General features: G+C 47.0%; 1 protein-coding gene across 4 annotated transcripts in view; it reads right to left on the reverse strand.

The window, feature by feature from the left end:
- Nucleotides 1-24,635, reverse strand: part of GFRA1 (GDNF family receptor alpha 1) — a 221,330-nt gene that overhangs the window by 43,750 nt on the left and 152,945 nt on the right. For all 4 annotated transcript variants that reach the window (XM_030941302.1, XM_010388907.2, XM_030941301.1 and 1 more), the window contains one exon: nt 23,691-24,027. In XM_030941302.1, coding sequence (XP_030797162.1) covers nt 23,691-24,027 — 337 coding nt within the window. The remainder of the gene's footprint in view (nt 1-23,690; nt 24,028-24,635) is intronic.

Consider the following 24,635-nt stretch of genomic DNA (forward strand, 5'->3'; position numbering starts at 1 on the left):
AGAAATGTATCGCTCTCAGTAAGAGAAAATCTCCCACCCTTAAAGAAGAGGAAAAGGCAGACAAAATACCAAGATGGCCTTAGGAAGTCTCCAGAAACCATGGTTTATGCAGAAAGCATCATATTAAAGGAAGTACACTGCTAACTGGAAATAGAAAAATTAAAATGATAATATCTAGGAGACTTGTCTCAAACAGCAGATGGTCTTCTGACAATGGGGAGAAAATTATTTACCTACTTTCTCTGTGAAAGTTTTAGGAAAGTAGTATGATAGAAAACAGGTAAAAACATACCAGTAATGCCCAATTTAACTCATCCTGGATTATCATAATCCTTTAAATATTCTTCCAGAATAAATCCCATACTTGGATACAAGCCATGTGGTTGGTGGAATTGAGCCTTCAACTGAGAATTGTAAGATCTTGAATGGGATCCAGGCTCTGACTCTAATGAACCAGAATTCCTGAATCTGTTGCTTTATGTTTAAGCTCCTAGCTTTCCCTTCCACCTCAGAAACACAATCTATGAGATCCTCAAAGCAACATAGAGGGGCGGAAAACCCACTTGTTTTCAAAGCATTATTATTCTTACCCATATTCCATCCTACTGTTACTCATGATTTCAGTGTCAAGGGATTTGTTTTCTTCGAGTCTTGAGAACGAGATTTTTCTAGTGGATCCCTTGTCTCACATACAAGACAGCTGAGGGCCAAAGAGGTTAAGCCTTGCTCAGAGTCACATGGCAGGTGGCCACAGATGACATTCACAGGAACAGGAACGGCCAACGGCCCAAAATGGCTCTGGAGGGTAGAAGCATGGGAGCTGACTTAAATTTTTCTGGGATTTTATTACAGTCATCAAGTGTATACCTGCTTTCCCCTGCCACCATTGACTACATCGTTCTTTCTAATGTTCTGCTGGCCTTAGAGATGTGACAGTCACTTTGAATGTATTGTAGGAGCACAGCAGGGGCCAGAGGATGCAGACGGGACAGGAGAGTACTGAGTCTATCAGTGAATCAGGCCCCCCTTTATAAATGAGTCTGTTGTACCCCACCAGGTACTGCACAGCACTGCAGGGTTTGATCACTGTATTAGTCTGTTTTTATGCTGCTGAGAAAGACATACCTGAGACTGGGTAATTTATAAAGAAAAAGAGGTTTAATGCATTCACAGTTCCACATGGCTGGGGAGGTCTCACAATCATGGCAGAAGGTGAAAGGCACATCTTACATGGTGGCAGGCAAGAGAAGAATGAGAACCAAGCAAAAGAGGTTTCCCCTTATAAAACCATCAGATCTCGTGAGACTTATTCACTACCATGAGAAGAGTATGGGGGAAACTGCCCCCATGATTCAATTATCTCCCACCGGATCCCTCCCACAACACATGGGAATTATGGAAGCTACAATTCAAGATGAGATTTGGGTGGGGACACAGCCAGACCATATCGACCACTCAGGAGAAACCCAGAACTTTGGGACAGGATCCCCTTATCAATCTACTTGTATAAGTCACTGGAGTTTTTCTCTAAACCCAACGTGGACATTAGAGCTTCAAAGTCTTGGCTTTCAGTTCAAACCATTTAGTTTCTGAAAGCTTTCTCAGTGGGTCAGTTAGAGGAAAGAAAGTATGACAGATAAGAAGGTGCACAGGCTTGGGAGTGACACAATCTCGTGTCTAATCCCAGCTCCACTTTTCACGCAGCCTCTCACATCTTAGCAAATTATTCAACTTCCCCAAGTCTCAGTTTCCTTACCTGGAAAATGGCACCAGTGCTATGGTGCCATATCAGGTGCTATGTAGAGTCACTTTAAACGTCTGCTATGAGACTTAAATGACAATTATATAAAGCTTCTCACCCAGAACCCAGAATACACCAGTTGCCCCCAAAATTTTTACTTCCATCCCTTCATATGTTCCCCAATTCCTGGTTCATTCTAATGTTCAGCCTTTGCTGCAAAAACACACAACAAGCTCAATAAAGAGAAACATATACTATGTCTTAGTCTATCTTTTGCTGGCACTTATATTACATACTTTCAACAGGCTACGTCTATGTAACTAAAGGCATCAACTTTGACCAAAACAAATTTGAGAAGTCTGAAGTGAGGAATCTGTGGTGTTACTTAAAGCCTCTCCATTACATGAACTCATAAAATAAAGTCTCTTTAAGAAAAGCTACTTTTTCCCAGGGACTTAGAGCAAAAGGATATATTTTAAAAAGGACCAAATATCAGTAAGTTTGTTAAAACTGCTAATACCTTTTGCAGAAAAAAACAATTAGAAAAACATGCTGCTAATATTAGACCAGGAATGAAAAGGCTAGAACACTGGAACAGTAATTGTCTGGTATAGTGACACAAAACATATTTTTCCTCTTTCTGTTTTTAGAAAATTACCTTAGCCCCCATTCTCTCACAGTCTGCTGTAACACACATCTGGAAAGCATCCTTCAGGAAACCAGGGCCTGTATTAAATACATTTTGCAGGCGGTGTTATTTTGTGTCGCTCTTTCTCTCTGTGCTGTGCATCTGGCTTCCTGGAGCAAAGGCCTAGTATTTGCCTAGGAGTAGGCTGCAGAGCTCAGGAGCTGGGGAGCTGAGCCGAGATTCTCTCCCTGCCTAGGACTGAGTGTAGAGACACAAAGGCCCTGGGGAGGTCCACATACCCCAGGTGCAGATATGCAAAGCTCTGCACATCTTGTGTTCATCAGTCCCTTAACACAGGTTCCCACTGGTAGTGGGATTATTAAAGCCTTGCCAACTGATGAGCATATGGCAATTTAGCAAGACTGTGGCCACATGTTGGTGAGAAACAGTACCATAAGGTCTAAGCAGCCTTCAAGCCTTTCCTAATGCCTTTGTTTCCTGGGACAGGAAGGCACCTGTGGCCAAGTACAGATCAATTCCTGCTCCCCTTAAATCCCTGCTCAGCCTCATCCTGATACGTGGGGCTTCCCCGATCACTGTTGCTCCTCTGGCTCCTTGGCCGGGCTCCTTGGCAGCTCTTGGCTGCAAGGGTTCTCCTTACAGTTTGCCCAGCACATGGGCCATGGAGGCTGCTGTCACTGCACTCTGAGCCTAACACACAGGGGCTCTAACAAAGCTTCATGGGCTGAGAAAGGAGTTCCGGGGATACAGATGGAGTCCCCCATTGTACGGTCGCTGCGTCCTCCCTTGGGTATCTCTGCAGGTTGAGGTTTCAGCAAAAGCATGCTGCAGGACACAGAGGTGATGCTTCCTTAGCCTTTCTGATTGCATCAAACTGCAGTAGACCCCTGAGGGAAGTCTAGGTTGGCATCTGATCAATTTTGGCATCCCTCCCGAAGCCACCTTGCATGAACATTGACAGCCATCAGTCAACATCGACAGAGCAGCTGACAGGGCTTGACAGGTACTCTCTACCTGGCAAATTTGAAAAGCAAGTCATGGTAGTTGGCAAGAAAATCCATTCCAACCTGGAAGGGGCTTTCAGCAGCCTCAGATCCGATGTCCCCGAGCTGCCCTTTGGCCAGGAATCCACCGCCCTCCACCTATTTCTCCCAATGTGCAAACCGATGGTCATGGTACAAGCAAATTCTAAGTAGTAATGGGAGCACAGCAAGATCTCAAACAACCCTGTGCTGCATCATGAAGTCAAATAAAATTGTTTTATATTACCCATACTATGCTACGTCCATTCATGCAGAAAACCTAGCTTCAGCTTTGGTAGTACTTGTTTTTAAGGGAAGAAATTGAAGAAGAAAAGAAATGTAAAGTTTTCTGGATGATGAAAGGATCGTAAAGCTCTCCGATATTCAATGGGATAACTGCAGGTGACAAATATGATGAAACTCTTTAAGAGTAAACCTTACCCAATAAGTCTTTTATAGTTCTGCAGGCAAACTTTAGAAATCAGTTTTGTGGCTTTTGGCCACAAGAAAAAATGGAAATCTAGATGTTCAATCAATCTTTCACCAGCAGAACCACACCCTAAAACTCTAGAGCAACACAGTGTGGACTTGCTTCATGCAGAATTTGGTAGCACCTCCACCTTCAGAAGTAAATGCCTGAAGTTGCCTGATATTTATTCTGGAACCCTAAGAGGCTCCATGTCAACTGCTCAGGAACCCTGGGCTGCAAAGGTCACCCACCATGGCTTCATTTAATTATTTACACACACCCTATCTTCAGAAGGAATTTTGAAGTGCATTCAGACGTAGCTGTGATGTGGCAGAATAAATATAAAAATTAGTGAGAGAATTGGGAGCCACAGAAAGGTAAGATAGAGGCAGTAGTTCAGCTAGTACAAAATGTACACATGCCCCTGGCTAGATGAAAACTACATATTTGGCTTGGAGATTTCCAGCAACCACTGGGAAGGGGGTTAAGATATTCATAACTAGTTCCACAACTAGTTCATGATATCCCCCAAATTAAAAACAAGATAGATGCTCAGAAGAAAAACAGCTTGTGGCAGGCAGAATGCTTATCTTTGGGTAGGCTCTCAAAGGCATCTGGACCTGAATTCCTAAAACCTGAGACCATTACTGTTCATGGCAAAATGGACTTTGCAGATGCAATCATGGTTATGGATCTTGAGGTAGGGAGAGTATCCTGGATTTTCCCGGTAGGACCTGTAGAATCACAAGAGTCTTTAAAAGCGGAACAGGGAGGCAGGTGAGGGTGTCATCGTGATGTCATGTGAGACTACTGGCCCTTGCTGGTTCTGAAAATGGAAGAAGGAGCCACAAGCCTGCGTGGGGAAAGGTAAAGAAATGGATCCTCCCCTGCAGCCTCCAGAAAGAACTCAGCCCTGATGACACCTTGATTTCAGCCCAGTGAGAGCCGTGTCAGACTTCTGACCCTATAGATCAGTAAGAGAATAAATGTGTGTTGTTTGAAGTTTGTGGTAATTTGTTACAGCACCAATAGAAAACTAAGACTACTAAAAAGCAGTATACGGTAGGGGTTTTTCATACAGAACTTCAAGATGCACTAGGACTTAAATTTCAGCTCAGTTGCTTACTAGCCATGACATTCTGGGCAAGTATCTTAACTTCTCTGAAGCCTAGTGATATAGTTTGGATGTGTGTCCCCACCCAAATCTCACGCTGAAACACGATCCTCAGTGTTGGAGGTGGGAAATGGTGGGAGGTGATTGGATCCCAGGGGTGGACTTCTTATGAATGGTTTAGTACCATCCTCTTGGATAGCGAGTAGGTTCTTGTGAGACCTGATCCTTTGCAAGTGTGTGGCAACTCCCTCCACTTTCTCTTGCTTCTGCTCTGACCATGTGTCATGTCTGCATGAGGAATACTTTTGGACTCTCAAAGAATTCTCTCGTTCCTGTCTTCCATCTTTCACCACTTGATATAGGTTGGACATCCCCTCCAAATCTCACGTTGAGATGGAACTCCCAGTGTTGGAGATGGGGCCTAATGGGAGGTGTCTGGGTCACAGAGGCAGATCCCTCATGGCTTAGTACTGTCCTTGTGATAGTGTTCTCAGGAGCTCAGTTATTTAAAAGTGTGTAGCACCTCTTCCTCCACTGTCTCTCTTGCTCTAGTTCTTGCCGTGTGAGACGCTGGCACTCCCTTTGCCTACTGCCATGATTATAATGTTCCTGAGGCCTCTGTAGAAGCTGAGCAAATGCCAGCACCTTGCTTCCTGTACAGCCTGTAGAACCATGAGCCAATTAAACCTCTTTTCTTTGTAAATTACTCAGCCTCCGGTTATCTCTTTATAGCAATGCAAGAATGGCCTAACACACCTAATACACTCAGGTTGAGTGATAGTAAGTCCCTCAAAATGTTCCTGGTAGGGTTAAATGTACCTGGCACCTTAGCACCTGTTGACATCTATTCCTGATTCCTAGATGAACAGTACCTCATCACAGCTGGTGTCTTCTCTTCTTCTCTGGATCAGCTCAGGGGGTCCACACTGACCCTGAGACCTTATGAAATCCTAGGGAGAGATGACCATGCTGGATGAATTCCCTTAGAATTCATCAAATAACCTGGCATATGAAATGCTTTGTCCTAAGGATATTGATACACTTTTTTAGGAAAGTCATGATGAATATCAACTTTATTCCCACCATTAAGACCAAAGAGAGATTTCTCCTGTGAGTCTTCCAACATCCTCAAGTAGCCCAATGTGTGTTATAGACCAACGAAATCATACTCCCTAAACAGGTCTAAGCAATTCTACAGGCCACTACCTGTGGACCCTCTACTGGTCTGGCAATTGAAGCATCAAGCTGTGTTCATTTAAGGAGGTGCTGTCTGTACCTTCAGGAGGAAGTGTTGAGGTAGGCATCGTAGCATCTTGATGTTTATAGTCAGAGGAACTGAACTCCAATGAGCTTCGGAAAAAACACAGGTAAATTATGGAAATTATCCCTAATGCTACCTGGTCTTCTTCAGTTAAACTTTGCTTCTTCGGAGGTTCCCAGAATATGCAAAATTAAAATGGCATGGGTTCTCTTGATTTAAATAATTTGTGAAACACCCCCCCCCCCAACTTTCTCCAGTCCCCAAAAGACAAGAGCTAAATATCTCTGTGTACATAAGTCCCAAGTTCCACTCTGCGGAATATTAATTTACCTTCCACTACTTAAAGGAGCCTAGTTTCTGAGAGCCCTGGGAGGGGGTGGGGAAGGGGGAGGCAAATGGCTTTCTGAAAGGCTAACAACCTACACTTGCACAAGTTCGCTTTAAACAGAAACACATTAAAATGAGATTCCCTATTAATCTTTAATAGGCTTGCAGACGTCCTAAGGAAAATTATATTCAATAGTAAATATACACTAGGTCATTTTTCTTTCAGGCAAGTTGTTTTAAGGTCAACAGAGATTTTGAGCTTAGCAAACAACTAGTTCCTAATATCTTCCTTCCTAGATAAGGCATTGAGAGTATCAATGTTGCTCAGGAGACAGGCAATGGTGGCATTAGACGTCAAATGAATAAATCACTCCATTGCCACCAGATGATAATTCCCCCCTTTTGGGAAATTCCATAACTCCTATTAGTAACCCATTCTCACGCTTAGCATCCTCTTGTCAACAGCACCTCAGCCCCAGCCCCATTTTCCACATTTTCCCTAAAGCTCTTAGTGCTGCATTTAACATTTCTCCCTTTTTTATTTCTTTAGGGCAAAGAAGCTGATTTCCAGAGTCCACATAAGCCATTTTCTAATACACTGGCCCCTCCACACCTCCTCCCAGCCGAGTGATCCCAAGGCTTATTTGGATCCATTCACAGTGATCCCAAAGGTCTCCCAGAGCCCTCCCACCAAGTCCCCTCACTGGCTCTGCACCCAGAGCAGGGTGCCAGCTTCAGCCTTGCTGCCCACACCTCATCTCTGTCACCTTCTATTCTGTATCTTCACATTGCTGATGGTCTTGCTTACACCAGGCAGAGAAGGAGAGCACCTAGAATTATGCCCGGCACAGAGCGGGTATCGCTTAAATAACATTGAATGAGTTAATGAATGAACGAATCTGACTGCCACAGACTAAGGCTCCAATCACCTACAGATCAACACTCATCACGGACACTTGGTGCTGAAGGTTCAGCAACATTAACAGGTACAGCTGAGGACAAACAGCAGCCCAACTCTAAATGCTCCAACTACATTGACATAGAACCTGTCACTGTGCCCGGTGCTTTAAAACCTGTGTCATTTTTGTGCAGTAACCGTACTCGCCAGGTTTGCCTTATTTTACAGTTGAGGACAGGAGGTCCCAGAGAGGTCTACAACCAGCCCAAAGTCATGGAGCAGGCAAGAGTCAGAGCCAGGTTTTGGCAAGAAGCTGCAGCTTCTTGAGCTCATACGCGCCCACACAGCACTGAACAAGAATTAATGTTCCCTCTTTTCATTTTAATTCTTGGCCTTTGGCTGCCATTTTAATGTGAATTGTGTGCTGCAGAAGCCCAAATCTGATTTAGGTGGATATGTGATCTTTACTAGGTTCAATAAAAGAATGACAGAATTAGGGGACATTCTTTTTGGTTAATAGCACTTGTAGTTTAAAAACATAAAAAATAATATCTGTTGTTACTGTTCAGTAGGGCTCAAATGCAGTCCTGCGACACAGCTGTGCGGGGAAATCATCCGGGCCTAGGCCTTGCCTCTCTGGGTACCCCTTCCCCGGGCTGTGTTTCCCAGAGGGCACCCAGAAGTCAAGAAGTGAGGACACGAAAGTCTTCCCCACACACTGGGAAGTAGGGCTCCCTGGGACCATGGGGAGAAACCCACACCCCAAGCAGCCCTCCTTCACCACAGGGACCACTCCTGAGGCTGGAGACAGAGTAACCCAGGAGGGGCTGGCCTGGCCGGGACCACCATCGTGGGCATCTGCCCTGGAATAGCAGACGTACATGCAGAACCTTCCCAGAGCTGGTGGGCACGAGCACCAAATGTCAGATCAAATCCCAACTGTCCTGCAGGGGTGTCTCTGTATCTCAGTGTCCCCCCATATAAAACACAGACACTACCAGTATCTCCTTCACGGGCAAAGGTGAGGATTAGAGCCCGTATTCCAGTGTCTGGCACAGAGTTCAGTGCTCAGTGAAATGCTACCTGTCAATATTGCTGTTACTACACTCAAGGTGCTTCCTGTGCCTGCTGCCTCTCTCCAACCACAGCCCTGAGAGGCAGGGATGCAGCAGGTGTTGTCTCCTTCCCAACAGGGGACAAGAGCAGAGGAATCAGGCAGACTTTGGAATCCTCAGCCTGGGAAGCTGACCTGGCAGGGGGACGAGACTTCAGCTAAGTTCTGGATGCACCTGAGGTCAGTACCCTCTGCTGCCCATGATGACAAGGAATTTCACTGAGCCCTGAACTCTGTGCCAGGCACCGGGCTACGGGCTTTAATCCTCACCACTGCCTGTGGAAGAGATGCTGGTAGTGTCTGTGTTTTATATGCAGGGAGACTGAGGTGCAGAGAGAAGAAACATGCCTACAGGACAGCTGGGGTTTGGTCTGACGTCAGGGTTCCTGCCCACCAGTAGGAGAGGACACTCTCATTCATGGGTTGGTAATAAAATCCCATGCACAGGGAGTATTTGGTGGCATCTCTTGTACACCAGAACACACCCCTTCTGGCTTTCTCTAAGCCTGGGAATACTGGGGAGCCACCTAGAGACAGTCCTCAGCCCAAGCCTTCCAGGATGGACTCATAAAATACTTCAGCATGCAGCAACCCAGGACAGAGACTGTTCATCTTCAGCTTTGTAACCTGGCACCTAGCGCATGCCTGGCCCAGGGTTCGAAAGGCAACCAACCGTTCAATGACCGTGATCACTAAGCACCCACAATGTAAGATGCCGTGTAAAAGGTGGCGGCCGTGGTGGGACAGGAACAAAGATGAAGGAGGTGCAGTCCCTTTAGGATATGGAATCCAACCTCCTACCACCTGCATCCACCACCTGCCCTTGCCTAGGACCCATCTGTGAACTGAGGGGTGAGATGTACCATGTACTTGTACAGGCAAGGGTTCATAGCAACCTTGGTTCACAGAATCACAGCACTTTTGCATCTTGAACACACGTGTGTGTTTGCTTGAGTCATCTGCATCCTAGCTCCACTGCAGGTACTGAGGATAGACACTGTCCCTCCCACGTTCCCTCCTGACAACCAAGGGTGCTTCTACATGCAAAAAGTGACAAGAAGAGTAGAGCAAACATGGCAGCTTCCTTATTCGAATAGCCCAGACCAAAGACTGCTCCAAAGGCCATTTTAGAAGGATTTAATTACCTTAAAACCCTCTGTTTTGCTTTGCATTTTCAGGTAGAACCCAGCCAAACAGATTCCAATCTGAGGCCAAGGTCAGCCTAGAGACAACAGACTGTCTACTTCTTCATGTGCAGTGAGGGCAAGGTCCCAACTTGGTCCCAAGGTGCCAGCCCAGGCAGTGACTAAATAGAGATACCATCAGCTTGTCTTAGTATCCTTTGTGTCTGAGGAACTACCAGCAGGCAATAGAGCCCTTCCAGTGGTCCCCACAGCCTTCCAAATAGAGCCCAACCTTGATGCAGCATGGAAACTTTCCATGTGTTGTCCCTACCCACAGCTCTGACTTCCTGGGCTGCGATGCACCCTCTGTGCCCCATACCCAACCTGGGCTGCCAGCCCACACCCAACCACAGCAGGGGCTCCCTCTCCTGTGTCCTCTCCTAAGCCTACTCCCATCTGGTGCCTACTTCTCATTTTCAGCTTTGCAGACCCAATTGAGAGCAGGATGAAGCCATCAGCCTAGATCACCTGGCCAACATTCTCTAAGGCAGCACGGAATGGTGAACCCAGACCAGCAGCAGCAGCAGCTCTGGGAATGCTTTAGAAATGCAAATTCTCAGGCCTTAGACCTCATGAAAAGAAAACAAATCCCAACATAGGCAAAAGCTGGAGATCCACAACCCCAGAGCAAAGGCGCCTCTGAGAAGTCCCTGAGCCCACCCTTCCCCACGAAGCTGGGCTGGCACAGCACCGGTGACTGTCCCTGCATGTGCACTCTGTGGGCACAGGTGCCTCCCTCATCTCTGGCCCTTGGGGCCCTACAAAGCACCTGGAAATCTGGTCCAACTGAACCAGTGAACAAACCAATCTCCAGCAATGACAAAACACCAGCCGGTCCAATAGGCAAAAAGCAAATGTTATCAAGCCGTAATACCGCATTTGTAACTAAATATGTTTCACTTGAATATTTGAGTGTGAAAGAGCTGTATCCACATTCGCTTTTGCCTTATTTCCACGGAAAGGTTTCCTGGGACAGTGTCAAGCTCCTTTGCTGAGTGAACATTCTTGGAGACGCGGCATTCCCTCTCCAAGCTGTTAGATGAAGCCAGCTCACTCTCCAATAGGAATTCCAACTGCTGGCTGCTCCCTGGCACCTGAAACTTCCAGCTTCCCGGGTTTTCCACTTCTAAGGGTTAGCCCAGGGATACTGTCATTGTCATCATTTAGTTGTTCCTGTGGCAAATGATTATGTATCAGAAAGAGCAGAGGGGGGCTGCCCCTGAGATGGCCCACATCAAGGTACCAGCCAGCATTCTAAGCACGAGAGGCTGACCTGTGGCACTCTCCCCAAACCCTTACTTGGTAAGAGAAAAGCTCCGCTGAGCCCTTCTGGACACAAAGGTTTTTACACTGCAGCTCAGAGTTCTGCCTGATCAAGCTGAATATGACGGTGAAATCTTTTGGCATGCTAGAAAAGAGAAGAACCATCTACAAAGGAGCTGTCAGGAGGGCATCTCTCAGAGCAAGAAACCAAGCTGGGCTCAGTGCTCCAGCCTGCCAAGCAGCCCTGAAGTGACTGCATAGCTAATGCTACATGCTGCAAGGTTCTCTAATTACTCAACCCATTTCCACCTGGAGGGACTCCAGCGCTTGGCTGGGGCAGACATCTCACAGCCTCGGCATCCTGACCCACTGTGGCTAAAGTTGCTGGGCACAAGGCAGGCACACACCCCAGACTGTGCTGGTTCAAGGAGACCACAGGAGCGCTGGTGCACACGCAAGTCTTCCAGTCCAAGATTACTCTGATCCATCTAGCACAGCAGTTCTCAAAGAGAGGTCCAGGGATCCCGGCAGTCTCAGGGAACCTCGTAGGGGGTCAGTGAGACCAAAACTATTTTCCTAGCATACTAAGACCTTAATGACCCTTTTCTCTCTCTTTCTCTCTCTCCCAGCTGCCTTCCAGCCAGATGCTAAATTTGTAAAAATGTAATAACAATGCCACCTTTTTCCCTAATTATTTTTTTTGGAAAATATAATGATTGTTAATAAAAGCATGTTCTGTTATTTACGGTAACATGTAATGAGCTGCTTGATGTTATTTTTAAATGAAGTAATAAATATGTAAACTGCTTTTCACCTTCAATCCACTGTGGTAAGTACCTATAGATTTAGCCCACATAAATAAAAGCCCGTTGAGATACTCAGTAATTTTCTAAGGGTGTAAAGGATTCCAGAAACCAAAAAGTTTGAAAACAGCTGTTTTAATGATAAATGAACTGTGTTTGCCAAGGAGCACTTAAGCCCTATTTTGACAAGACCGAACGGTCCCTTATTTTAAAATTTTTGTTTTAAAATAAATAAGAAGTAAAAAGTAAAGTCACCCCCAGTATCCAATTCCACTGTCCCTGGGTGTCTCTGGAAGTTCTGTGGGTGGTTTACAAGACAGGCGCATTGTGTACAGAAATGGGCAGTGCAGCATTCAGCAACATGAGCTCCGCAGCCCCACAGACCCTCTGGGTTCCTTGACTGTGGAGAGGGGCAGCAGAGAGGGGCTGAACCTGCAGCATAATTAATGGCTTTTGGGTCCAGCAGCACCACTTGGGTGATGTGGAAGTTGTTCAAGATCTCACCTCCTCATCCAGTGACAGGGAGGATAACAGCTCCCACTTCCAAGGTTGCTGCAAAGAGCTCAGCCCAGGGCCTGGCACAAAGTAAATGTCAAGTATGTGTTGCTCGTCTCGTCATCACCCGCACCACCGTCACCGCCATCCACTCGTTCCTATAACCATGTCCCCAGCTCTGCACATTCTGAGCTCCTGAGTTCTATATGACAAGCCACTCTGCCCCCAGCTTTGCTTCCTAAGGGGAAGATGGGGTGATTCACAACATGGAAACATCCAGAGGGAGGGGGCTTCAGATTCAGTCTCACTGAGTCAGTGGCTGCCCTTTGCTGGATCCCTCACATCACTGACTCAGACACAAGCACCTCTGAGAGCCCCTGATTCACAGTTACTCCAGGTCACAGAAGAAGCACGTGGCTGAGAGGCTGCCAGAGGACTCCCACTGCCTATTCAGTCCAGACAATAGTGAATCTCCCCACTCTGTGCCCAGTAGTCTCAGGGCCAGCTCTGCTCACATCTTACTGTGTATCTTTGTGTGCCAATAATTGTATATTCTGGGCAGAAATGTTCTTGAGATGACACATGCTCCAAACACCTCTAGACTCTGTCTGCCTCCGCCTCCACCCCTCCGTTTTCCCTAATGGTACAAAGGCTGAAAGAGGGTGATTATCAAGCTTAGCCATGTGGCATTTCCACATGACGTTTAGTGCTGTGGGTGCAGAGAAGTGTAGAGTAATGGGAATCTGCCCGCTCATAAATCCTACTTTAATTATTATTATTATTATTATTTTTAGGGACAAGGTCTTGCTGTGTAGTCCAGGCTGGACTTGAACTCCTGGACACACGTGATCCTCCCACCTCAGCCTCCTGAGCAGCTGAGACTACAGGCACATACCAACACACCAGCTCACAACTTCTACTTCAAAGGTCTCTGTCTGTTCTGGGAGATATCACATTTAGAATCTTAAGCTTTGTCCTCCCTGATAAAAACTTGTGGGGAAAAGTGAAAGAGAAAGAAAGACATATTCACTGAGAGTTTTCTGGGTTAGATGGCAGGCACATGCTGATGTACTTGCACAAAAATATCTCATTTAGTCCTCACCGCAGCCCTATGAAGATGGAGTCATTATCTCCATTTATGGATGGGAAACTGAGGCCTCCAGCAGCTGGTGTCATAGAACTAACAAAATCGCAATGCAAGCCCAGGTCCACCTAACTCACAAACGCTTACACTGACAACTACTGGGGAAGGGAAAAAAATCCCAAGACTCCAGCATGGTATGGTACTTTTTCACATTGATGGTTCTTTTAAATTCTTGTTTTTCTTGGATGCAAAATTTTCTGCATAATTAATTGCCTTTGGAAATGACGAGCAATTTCCCATTCACTGAGTTGGAAATGCCCTGTAGAAATGTAAATGGCAATGTGACTGCAGGATCCTCACTTGTGGTAATGTCTGGGATGGGTGTGGGGGAGTCTGGAGTCTCCCTGGGTAGAGCAGGATTCTAAGCCTGGCTGTGAGACCCAGGCCCACACTGGCCTGGCAGGTGGGAAGGCCAGGGGAAGAGGTGACTACCAGAGGACCCTCCTAGCAGTATGGAAGAGGGTCCTGGCAGGTTCCCAGGGTCAGGCTCCCGGGGTGAGATGAGCCCACGCATGGGAGGAGGTGCTCTGGTGTCGCACTGCCCAGCCCAGCCCAGCCCAGCCCTGCCCTCCACGGAGCCCTCCTTAAGTCACTGAATGTTAATTAAACACAGGACATGCTCCTCTCCTTAAATACAGCCAGCCTGTAACTAAGGGGGCAGATTTCCCCATGCAAAGATGAGACTGCTCTGGGTCACAGGCTATTGATGTCTTCCTTCTCCCCATTCTTTTGCACCCCAATTTGTTGCTCTGTGGATGAAACACCTTTGAAAACAGAAATATATATAGGAAATAGAAACACCCCCTTCCCTGGGAATTAGAAAAAAAAGATCATGAAATCTGGTTGGGTTAGGTCGGGCCTGGGCTTGAGTGGCCTGCAGCTGGTGTAGCATGCCTGTGAACTTCATGAGTGCTAGCAGGAGGTGGCTGGTGGGCAGAGCAGAAGGGTCCTCTTTGAAGAGAGACAAGCTGCACAGAGCAGTAGAGGGGATCAGCGGAGGTCTCTCTCAGCCACCTGCAGTTGAACAAGGTGGTCTGGAGTCCAGGGACCCATAGACCCCCTTGGAGTCCCCCCGCCCACCTCCTCTTCTTCACGTCTGGTAAAGATCCAGAGGTCTTGCGTCCACCACCCCTTTCACCAGCACTGTACTCTCTCTCTTTTTTCTTTTTTGAGATCGAGTTTCGCTCTTGTTGCCCAGGCTGGAGGGCAATGGTACGATCTCGGCTCACTGCAACCTCCGCCTCCCAGGTTCAAGCTATTCTCCTACCTCAGCCTCTGGAGTAGCTGGGATTACAGGCGCAGCACTGTACTCTCAAGATGCAATCCATAAAATGGAGGGTTTCCTGATGATTCACGTAATGGCCACAAGCCAGGGAGAAGGCAGGAAGCTGAAACACCTGGATGACCCCAAACTGGTGACACCATGGATTATTTAGAGCTGGTTGTTGCTCTGTGACAGCAAAGAATTCATTTGCTCTGTGAGACACAGCCAGGTGCCAGATGTCCACTGCCTTCAGGTAGGTTAGGGTTGAGGACACTGACGGCCAGTGACAGTTCAGCAGGGAGTTAAGGAATCCAAACTAGGTGAGTGTGCATGCCTGGGAGGGGGTGCACCACCCACACATGCAGGACCCTCACTGTCCAGGGGATTGTGCCCAATAAATGTGCCTGGACCAAATAATTAAGCTAATAATATTAATAGTAAAGCCAGAGTGGTCTGGAGGGGTATTTTTTTCCTATTTGTAGAAACGACTCTTTTGAAATCAGTAAGCTGTCACAGAGAAACCACTATAATAAGCAATGAGTGTTCAAAAGGAAATTAGATAAAGAACCTAATGAGCTTGTATTACCTGAGTAGCTTTTATTTGTTAAACGATGCTAAGAGGCTCTTATGGACATGATGTTCTACCTCTCTTTAAAAACTGCCTTTAACACTGATGCTGTCTTAGTTACTGAGCCATAAAGAGTGTCTGGATTCAGAGGCTGGCCAGAATTATCATTCTGGCTGTCTGGAACTAAACATAGTAAAGGCTGAACAGTGTAAGAACATTGTATTCCCATCATGAAAGACAGTCATCTGGAAATAGTGACAGAAACCAGCTTTCAGAGTTAGCAAGACTGCGTTGATTCCTATGTCCTCTGTGTGGGAGCGGGGTGACCCTTGGGCTGGCCACTCCACTGATCACCCCCCTTGCAGGGTGGCTGGGCTGATGAGAGATCATGTTTGTGAGGTGTGTACCTCAGTGCTGATCATCAACAGCACCCAGTGAATGCACTGTTTTTGTTGTTTCGTTTTTTTTACTTCCTGTGCCTTCCTCAAACCCACAGCCCTGGGCCTTTGCCTTGTGACTCTCTTCCATGCCAGTCATTGGTTAGTCCAGCTCAGATGGCGGCTTTTCCAAGAAGCCTTGCTAACAGCCACACTAAGCTGGCTGTTCTCAGCACTTCATCCCTTCCTGCCAGAGACTGTCACACCATGCTGTCATGACTGTGTGTGCTTGCCTTCCTCTCTGCACTGTAGCTGAGATATCAGGTTGTTATTCCTAGCACAGTAAGTGCCGGCCAGATGGATGGATGGGTGGAGCGAGGGAGGGAGAGATGGATGGGTGGGTGGGTGGATGGATAGATACATGGATGAGTGGATAGATGAATGGGTGGATAGATGGTGGGATGGGGGGATGGAAGTAGGTATAGACTGATGGAGAGATGAATGAAGGTATGCATAGATGGATGATGGATGGACAGATAGATGAATGGAAAACTGAATGGATAAATGGAAGGAGAGAGAAATGGGTGGGAGAAACAGATGGAAGGATATACTTCCTACGTACTAAATTGTTTCCCTCTGAGTTCTCCTGTGCTCTCTGAGTGATCGACACCAATGACCATCTCCCTTTTCTTCTTAAGACTCTGTTCCCCTTTGGCTTTTCAAGGCCCTTTGCTGGGTTCTCCAACTCTCCAACTTCTAAGTCCTCTTCAGACACCCCCACCATACACCTGGTGCTCCCAAGGTTCAGACTTTGGCCCATTTCTCATCTCACCCACTTTCTCTAGAGGACAAATCTTACCAAGCATCTTTTACGATAACCTCTATGTGGATGATTGTAATCCGATCCCTATATCCCAGCCCCTTCTCTGAGATCTAGTCATGTTTTAAATGTATTCATTCAGTAAAGATTTAGTCAGTACCTCCACAGTGTCCAGCGGGTCCCCCAAATTCCTGTCCTGTTCATGTGGGCCTCTGTGCTCATCACTTCTCATGGGGTCAACTGCAAGAGCTTCCTAACTTGATCCCAGCCACTATATCTACCACTCCAACCCTCCCTCCATGTTGCTCCCACCTGGGAGTTCTCTGATGCTCTCCTAAACCTTTGATGGATAAAATCCAGCACCCCTCTGACACAGGAGGCCCCAAGAGCTCGCCTTTCTATGGCACTGAGTTTTCTTCTCTGCCGCCATGACAGTTCCCAAGGCCCCTTCTTCCCACCTCAACCACTGTATCCCCTTCCCCACTCCTTGGCCACCAAGGCCTGATCTGAACATGGCTCCTGAGACCCTCTGCTGTGACACCCCTTCCCCAAAGAAATACGGGGGGCCTCCTGGGTGGATTCCATTCCATTCCTTTTCCATCCGCATTCACACTCAAAGACGATAAAAGATGGTCTGGTGCCAAGAGTCCATCTGTCCACACAGATCCAATGATCAACACAATATGCAAATGCAAAGACAAGGAGTCCCTGCTTCTTTCTCTCTCTGAGCCAAGAGTGGAAAAAGTGATTGGGAGGACTTGGGCAGGTGAAGGAAGACATAGCAAGGAAAATGAGGCAGAGACCCTGAGCTTGGGCAGATGCAGGGAGGGGACCGGCTGGAGAGAGGGAGAACAGGGAGTAAAACTAGACAGGGACAGGCTCCAGCAGGGGCAGACCAATGGCTTCACACCCACCTCTGCCAACAGAGAGATAAGGAATGAGATAGAAGGCAAGATGGGGCAGGTCATAGCTGGCTCCTGTCTGGTCCAGGGCTCAGGTTACCTCTGAGAGCCCGAGCTGATAGAGCTCTGCCGCTGCTGAGTGGAGCTGAAGGGCCACACATCAAGAGGTGGTGCAGGCAGAAGGGGCAGGCTGGAAGAGCCAGCAGGAAGGTGCCCCTCCCCACAGGATGGAGTCAAAGAGCACGAGGGCGGGTGGTAGCAGATGTCAGAGAACCTGCTTGCTCTTCTCTCAAGGTCTTGATGAGAGAATATGATGAATCTGCTGCAGTCACAGAGGAGTCCAGCAGCCCCCAGAGCAGACAGGGTGGCGGGTGGCTTGTGCAGGTGGGGCATATTAAAAACGAGCCATTCGGCACTCCGAACGCATTGCTAGAGACACCCATGTAATCATTTGAAATGAAAACTTCTCAAATGAACTGGAAAATGTTTTACTTGTATTTTCTCATATTCCCGAACCTTTCTTTCCACGGTTCAAAAGTTTGCATTGTCTAATTGCTGATTTCCATTTGTGAATGAATCAGTGTAAAATAAAATTAAGTGCCAAATTAATCTACCCATCTAGTTTTAGGCATTAATTATCCTCTGAGCCATTTTCTCCTGCGCTTGCTGCATGTCAAGGCAAGCCTGGATATAGTGATGTGGGATCCAGTATTTGACTCAGGAATTTAAGCCCAAACAGTAGAGGATGTCCTTGATCTCTAAGATCCACAGTTTATTGTGCAAAGGGGGTCTCATTCCAGGCAAATGAAACACATTTCTCACCTTTTAAAGTTGCACTAACACTGTCAGACCAAATAAATTATGGGAGCAGAAATTCGCTGCACGGTTTTATGACACATTTCCCCAGCTGCCCTGATCAACCAACTAACAACATTACATTTCCTCTAAGTGTCACGGGGTCAACCCCAGTGTGGCAAATGCCGTGCTGGTGAGGGCAGAATTTTGGAAATTGCATGTGCTGTTCTCCTGGAGTTACGCCAAGGAAGGCCTTCTTGGTTCTGCTAAAAATCCCCCAAGCATACAGGACACAATTACAGGGTCCTCGATCCCTGGGGAATGGGAAAACCATATATGGTGATTTCGTCAAAGCCACCACTCTTGGAGACTATGGGGACAGAGAGGAGGACACCAGGAAGAACAAGTGTATCATATCTCCAGCAGGGTCAAGAGAACTTTGGGGACCGAGGACATAGAGCCCCTGACCCATTTCCTTTTGAGGTTCAGCATTATCAGAATCTTTCTAAAAGGAGGGAGATACCCTTAACCCAGCACTATTGGCGATAGGAATGCAAATGTAACATTCAATTTCCAGCTACTCAGAAGGCTGAGGCAGTAGGATCACTCCAGGCCAGGAGCCCAAGAGTAGCCTGGGCAACATAGCAAGACCCTGTCTCTAAAAATAAATAAATAAATAGTTAAAATAAATTAGCCAGGCACGGTAGCATGCACCTGTAGTCCCAGCTACATGGGAGGCTGAGATGAGGGGATCACTAGAACCCAGGAGTTAGAGGCTACAGAGAGCCTCGACTGCAATACTGTACTCCAGCCTGGGTAACAGAATGAGACTCTGTCTCCAAAAAAATAATAATTAAATAAAAGAAAAAAGAGAAGCATTCAATTCTACCTAGTAACACACTGCCAGAAAACGTAGAGCCTGAGCTACTGGTGTTCAAGGTGGAGGGCTGGCTCTGATTGGAACCCCTTAGAACGTAGCTCCCCAGAGCAAAATGTCATGCTTTGGAAACAATGGCTGCATACGTGAGTATAAACTAGGTGTTGTCACTCAGGCGCCCCAAGGATGCAGCAGCTCTGCTGCACATGCTGAATGCCCCAGACAGACAAGGCCACTAAACCACCAAGCATACCCTGAGTTTTTTCTCAACAGCGACACCATGTGGCAGCAGCTAAAGCCACAGGCAAGCGGGCTGCTTAGCAGACTTGGGTTCCCTCTTTGCTTGGCACTGGAAGCAGAAAGGATTTTGGAGTCTACCTCTGTGGTTCTTCGATGAAAACATGAGGGAACTTGCCCAGGGGGAAGGCGCTGGACTGCCTGGTAATGAAGAATAGCTGAAGTACTTGAGCGATTAATTACAATAAAGAGATAGGAACTTATTTGTGGCACCCGAGCCAGTGCTTAGACAGGAGGGAAGATATGTTTAAATTATACAGATTTGCATCAGGAACAACAGGTTATGCTTCCATTCGGCCCAAACCAGTCCTGACATCTTTCCAGGCACTAAGAAAAGCAACCAGAGGAAACCTGGCAGGGGAGACATTGCTTGGGGGGAAGACTGTGAGGCTTTGAAATTCCATCACACCCTTCTAATAATACCTCTGCATTTGCTTTTCTGTAGACAAGCTTGGAGGCCCAAACAGTCAGGCTCTGACTCTCCCCAACTACCTCAAGGGGAAAGGAATCCGTCAGCTTCCCTAAAAGGGAAAAGGAAAAAGGAAAACAAAGTCAAACAGAAAAGCTAATGTTGCCTCTCATCTGTTTGAAGGCATAAGGCGGAAGAGAGACAGGTTCTGTGCAGAGGCATTGTTGGACCCTGGGGAAGGAAACCTGTAGGCCCTCAGTTGGAAAATATTAAATTCAGGGAGCTTTTAATGAGCTTGAACAGCTCTTTGATGGTTGCTGATGTTAAGATGTAAATGGAGCATTTGAAAGTGTGAGCTTTCCAAGAATATGGTTTTTAGGAAGCAGGTTTCCCTCTTGCCATCCCTTCCCTTTGGGGCTATTCAAATGAGACCTCAAGTCATCACATCAGTGGTGGGGTTAGGGTTATAGCAACTATAATGTGAGACCCAAAGAACCCCCAGCTCCAGCTAGTACCAGCTGCTACTCTGGGTAGAACAGCAATGGCCTCACACAGATGGATTGAGAAGGGATGGGATAAAAGGCATAAAATTAAAGGCAAGAGTAATAAAATGTGATGGAAGCAAACACTGCTAGCCAACCTAGCAGCTCAAATTACATTTAGCACCTCCGACAGGGAGGGGGTAATCACGAGTAATAAATCCAGGCTCTGGAAAGAAATTATGGGCTAAATCACTTGACAATGGGCAACACCAGGGAAGTCATGGATTCAGCTTCCCAGGAAAGGCTCAAGACAGTGTATAAAACCCATCAATCACACTGAGACAAATTTCACTGGGTACGGCCCCAGGACAGTCTAGATCTGGATTCCTAAACAGCCTCTGAGTTTCTCCCAGAGCCAGAAATGTGGCAGCAGCACAAACATGCCTCTAGTCCCACCATCCAGCCTAGGGATCCTTCACCCCAGTGCACGGTGGCTGCTGTCCACTCCAGGAAGATCAGGCAAAGTCAATACATAGACAAGGGCCGTCTGCTTCCTGTTGTACATTTCTGTGCTGTCAGCTGAGTCCACTCCCTGCTGTCATGGATGTCAAAAAGGATGTCACAAACAGTTCCTGGAACTTGTTCCTTCCTCAGTCTGAGGCCCCAGACAGCACCTAAACCATCCTGTTATCTGCAGGTTCCTCCTATCACCTCCTCCAGAGCCCTCTAAGTTCTCAACTCCCAGCTATTCTCACTACAGCTTAGCAGGAAAGCAATTTGATCTAATGAATTCTCACCAACCCTCAAATGATTATCTCTTTTTTAGAAGAACAAGCCAGAGAATGCAAATTATCTGCTCAATATGAGCTTTCTCAATATGTGCAGGGGAGGTCCCAGACCTTCTCTGGCCATCTTGTGTAAGATAAACCTGGGAGAAGAGGAAGGAAAAGCTCCATCACCACCACCTCTCCCACCTCCCAGCCATCACTCCATAGATGGAATACTCATCCACAGCTCCATTTCTGCCCTATACAGCTTCCCATCTTGAGGCAGGACCAAAAGCCCAGGTCTCCTGGCTTGGAACCATCAGTGGACAAGATCACATCTTATTACAGAGACACAGAGGACCTGTCTAGCATTAAGCCAAGTAAGACCCTAGAAATCCAGTCCTGCTCTCAGAAGAGGGATCCCTTCTGCTCAGAGACTAAAGGGGCCCCAGGAATTGGGGTTTCACATCCAGAAATCTTCAAGATCTCTGCTCCATCCTATCCCTGGACCCCGAGCAAAGCTCCCTGCAGCTTCTTGGCTGCATTCATTTTATTCATCTTCAGCAGAAGGTGCTTCGACACCCTAACTGATTGGCTTCCCCAGGTTCCTGGCTTGCTGAGGCTCTGCCTCTTTCTCAGGACCCTTCTAGCACACCCAATCCTGCTCCTAGCCCACAGCTAAGAGTGCCTTAATGAACCAGGGTCTTGGAAGTGAGGAAGCGTCCTTGTATTGTGTTGCTGGAACACCTGTTTCTTCCCAAGATGCAAACTCAGTTCATAAGACGCTTGGTCATCCGAGTCCTTCCTCATACAGCAGGTCACTTGCTTCCAACTTGTTTTAGAAAGGAGGAGAAACATTACGCCCAGAAAGTCTTCAGCATGAGAGGGTTATGCAGATAACAAGGACTTACAATTTTCTTTGGTCATTACAGCTGGTTTAAGGAAAGAGTGGGTTCCTATTCTACCGGAATAAAACTTAAGTTGAACAGAAACTCAGAATCTTCAACATCGCAGACTTTTTTTTTTTTTTTTTTCTTTCTGCTCTTGGCTTTTTAGAAATGGGGAACCAATAGGAAACAAGTACATGGTCATATTCCCATCTGCTTTTGTCCACTGGCTTAGCATATATTGAGGGCTTCTACCTGGGGACAAAGTACAGTTGTTTTTCAATATGATACCCCAACTCTACTCTACTTGCTTCAATCAGCAACTGAATTCAACACTAAGTTCTGGGAGGACACACACGAAATGGTTAACAGTGACTGCCTGAAGCTTGGGGGTGAATGGGAGCAGAGTGAAGGGTCACTTTCTCTTTTCACTCTACCTACATCTATACTGCTGTTTGTGGTTTGTGTTTGTTGATTTGTTTGTTTTGAGACAAGGTCTTACTCTTTTACCCAGGCTGTAGGGCAGTGGCATGATCTCTGCTCACTGCAACCTTCACTTCCCAGGTTCAAAAAATTCTCCTGCCTCAGCCTCCTGAGTAGCTGGGACCAAAGGTATGTACTACCACGCCTGGCTATCTTTTGTGTTTTCGGTAGAGGCAGGGATTCCACCATGTAGGCCAGGCTGATCTCGAATTCCTGACCTCAAGCAATCTGCCTGCCTCAGCCTCCCAAACCGTTGGGATTACAGGTGTAAGCCACTGTGCCAGGCCTGTGGTTTTTCTTGTTTTTCTTTTGAGACAGATTTTCGCTCTTGTCCTCCAGGCAGGAGTGCAATGGTGCCATCTCGCCTCACTGCAACCTCCACCTCCTAGGCTCAAGTGATTCTCCTGTCTCAGCCTCCCAAGTAGCTGGGATTACAGGCGCCTGCCACCACGCCTGGCTAATTTTTTGTATTTTTACTAGACATAGGATTTCGCCATGTTGGCCAGGCTGGTCTCAAACTCCTGACCTCAGGTGATCCACCCATCTCAGCCTCCCAAAGTGCTGAGATTTCAGGTGTGAGCCACCATGCCCAGCCAGCTTTTTGTTTTTTAAACACAGAAAGTGTATTCATGGACTCCTTCAGATATCAAAGTAAATTCAGAAATGGCCAAAAAGCAAAAGGAAGTGAATATTTTTAACAACATGGTCCAGGCTCATCAAGTTTCTGATGGAGGCTGAGATCTGGGAGATCAGCTAAGTGGGAGGGTGACCTCTTCACAGCCACAGAACAGTCCAGAACAGACCCAGGCATTGAAAGTTCTCCCCAAGGCTGGACACTGCTCAATCCCGCTCACTGGTCTCTTCCAGGTTTCTGCCCCTGAAGCTTAAGAGCCTCCAAAGCTCCAGCCAGCTCCTCTTTACTTAATCCCTGGCAGCCCTCAGGACTTGAGGAGCAGGTGTGTGCCTTGAGGTCACTGCACCCCAGGTGACCCTCTCACTGAGAGGTATCCAGGCAAGGCAGTGGCATTTTACCTCATTCTGGCATCCCTCAAAGCATTCCCGGGTTAAGGAAGGGCACTTTCGCCAGCACAGAGGCCGGAACAGCTTCTGAAGAACTCCGTGGCAGACACAGAGGTCAGAGTTTTGCCAATTCCTTCAAATGAACTGGGTTCCCCTCCCTCCTCTGCCTTGGTAGAAGCACAGAAAAGGGAGTTTAGCAGCCGATGCAGCCACCAAGACTTTCCCTGTCACCTCATTAATCACCGGCTGCCCGCTTACCTGCAGATGTAATTCGTCTTGCAGGAGTCCTGCAAATTCAAACAGTTGGGCTTCTCCCTCTCTTCATAGGAGCACACAGGCACGATGGTCTGTCGCCTCCGCTCTGTGCAGGCGATGTCCCGGCAGGAGCAGAAGAGCATTCCATAGCTGTGCTTGGCCGGGACCTTGTCAAAGAACTGCCGGAGGGCCTTGTGGCACTTGCGGCGGTTGCAGACATCGTTGGACACGCTGGTGGTGCACGGGGTGATGTACGCTGATCTGTACTTCTTGCAAGTGTCGTCGAGGTTGCAGGCCTTGGCTGCATCCAGGCAGTTGTTCCCTTTGGGAATGTGCTCCACTGCAAATGCAGAGAAAGACAGGCATGGTCACAGTGCTCGGCTCTGTGTTCTCACCTACTCTGTTTTAATTGAGATCTTGCCATTTATCTGGCATTGCCAGTGGCTCTAGAACTTAATGAGTTTTGAAGCTAATAACTTAATGACTTCATGACAAGAGAAAGCTAGGAGTACAAATACCAGGAGTCTACAGCAGCACAAAAGCCCCTAATATTCCCACAGATGTAGAATTAGGAGGTGCTAGGTGAGGCCAAAACACAGACACCTGCCTGGCAATGTACATACGAGGCAACAGGAGAATAAGCTTCCAGCCCTTGGGTTAGTAAACTGAAATGAGGATAAAAGAAAAAAACAACAAATTATATACTTGTTCATGATATGCTGAATGCAAGTATAATTGCCATACAATCCTCCAAGAATATAATTATGTAATAAATGCATATAGTACATGCTAATTACTATATGATTACAGAGTAATTACATGGTTATTTGAGCCCAGAAGACAAAATATTATGCCAGATTCTCTAAACAGGAAGAAGCAACCACAACGAAGCTGTATTTAAGTTTTAGTTCGCAGGATGTTGAAAGAAAACCAGCATAAATCACATAA

The sequence above is a fragment of the Rhinopithecus roxellana genome, chromosome 11 (assembly GCF_007565055.1).
Source record: "Rhinopithecus roxellana isolate Shanxi Qingling chromosome 11, ASM756505v1, whole genome shotgun sequence".
NCBI lineage: Eukaryota > Metazoa > Chordata > Mammalia > Primates > Cercopithecidae > Rhinopithecus > Rhinopithecus roxellana.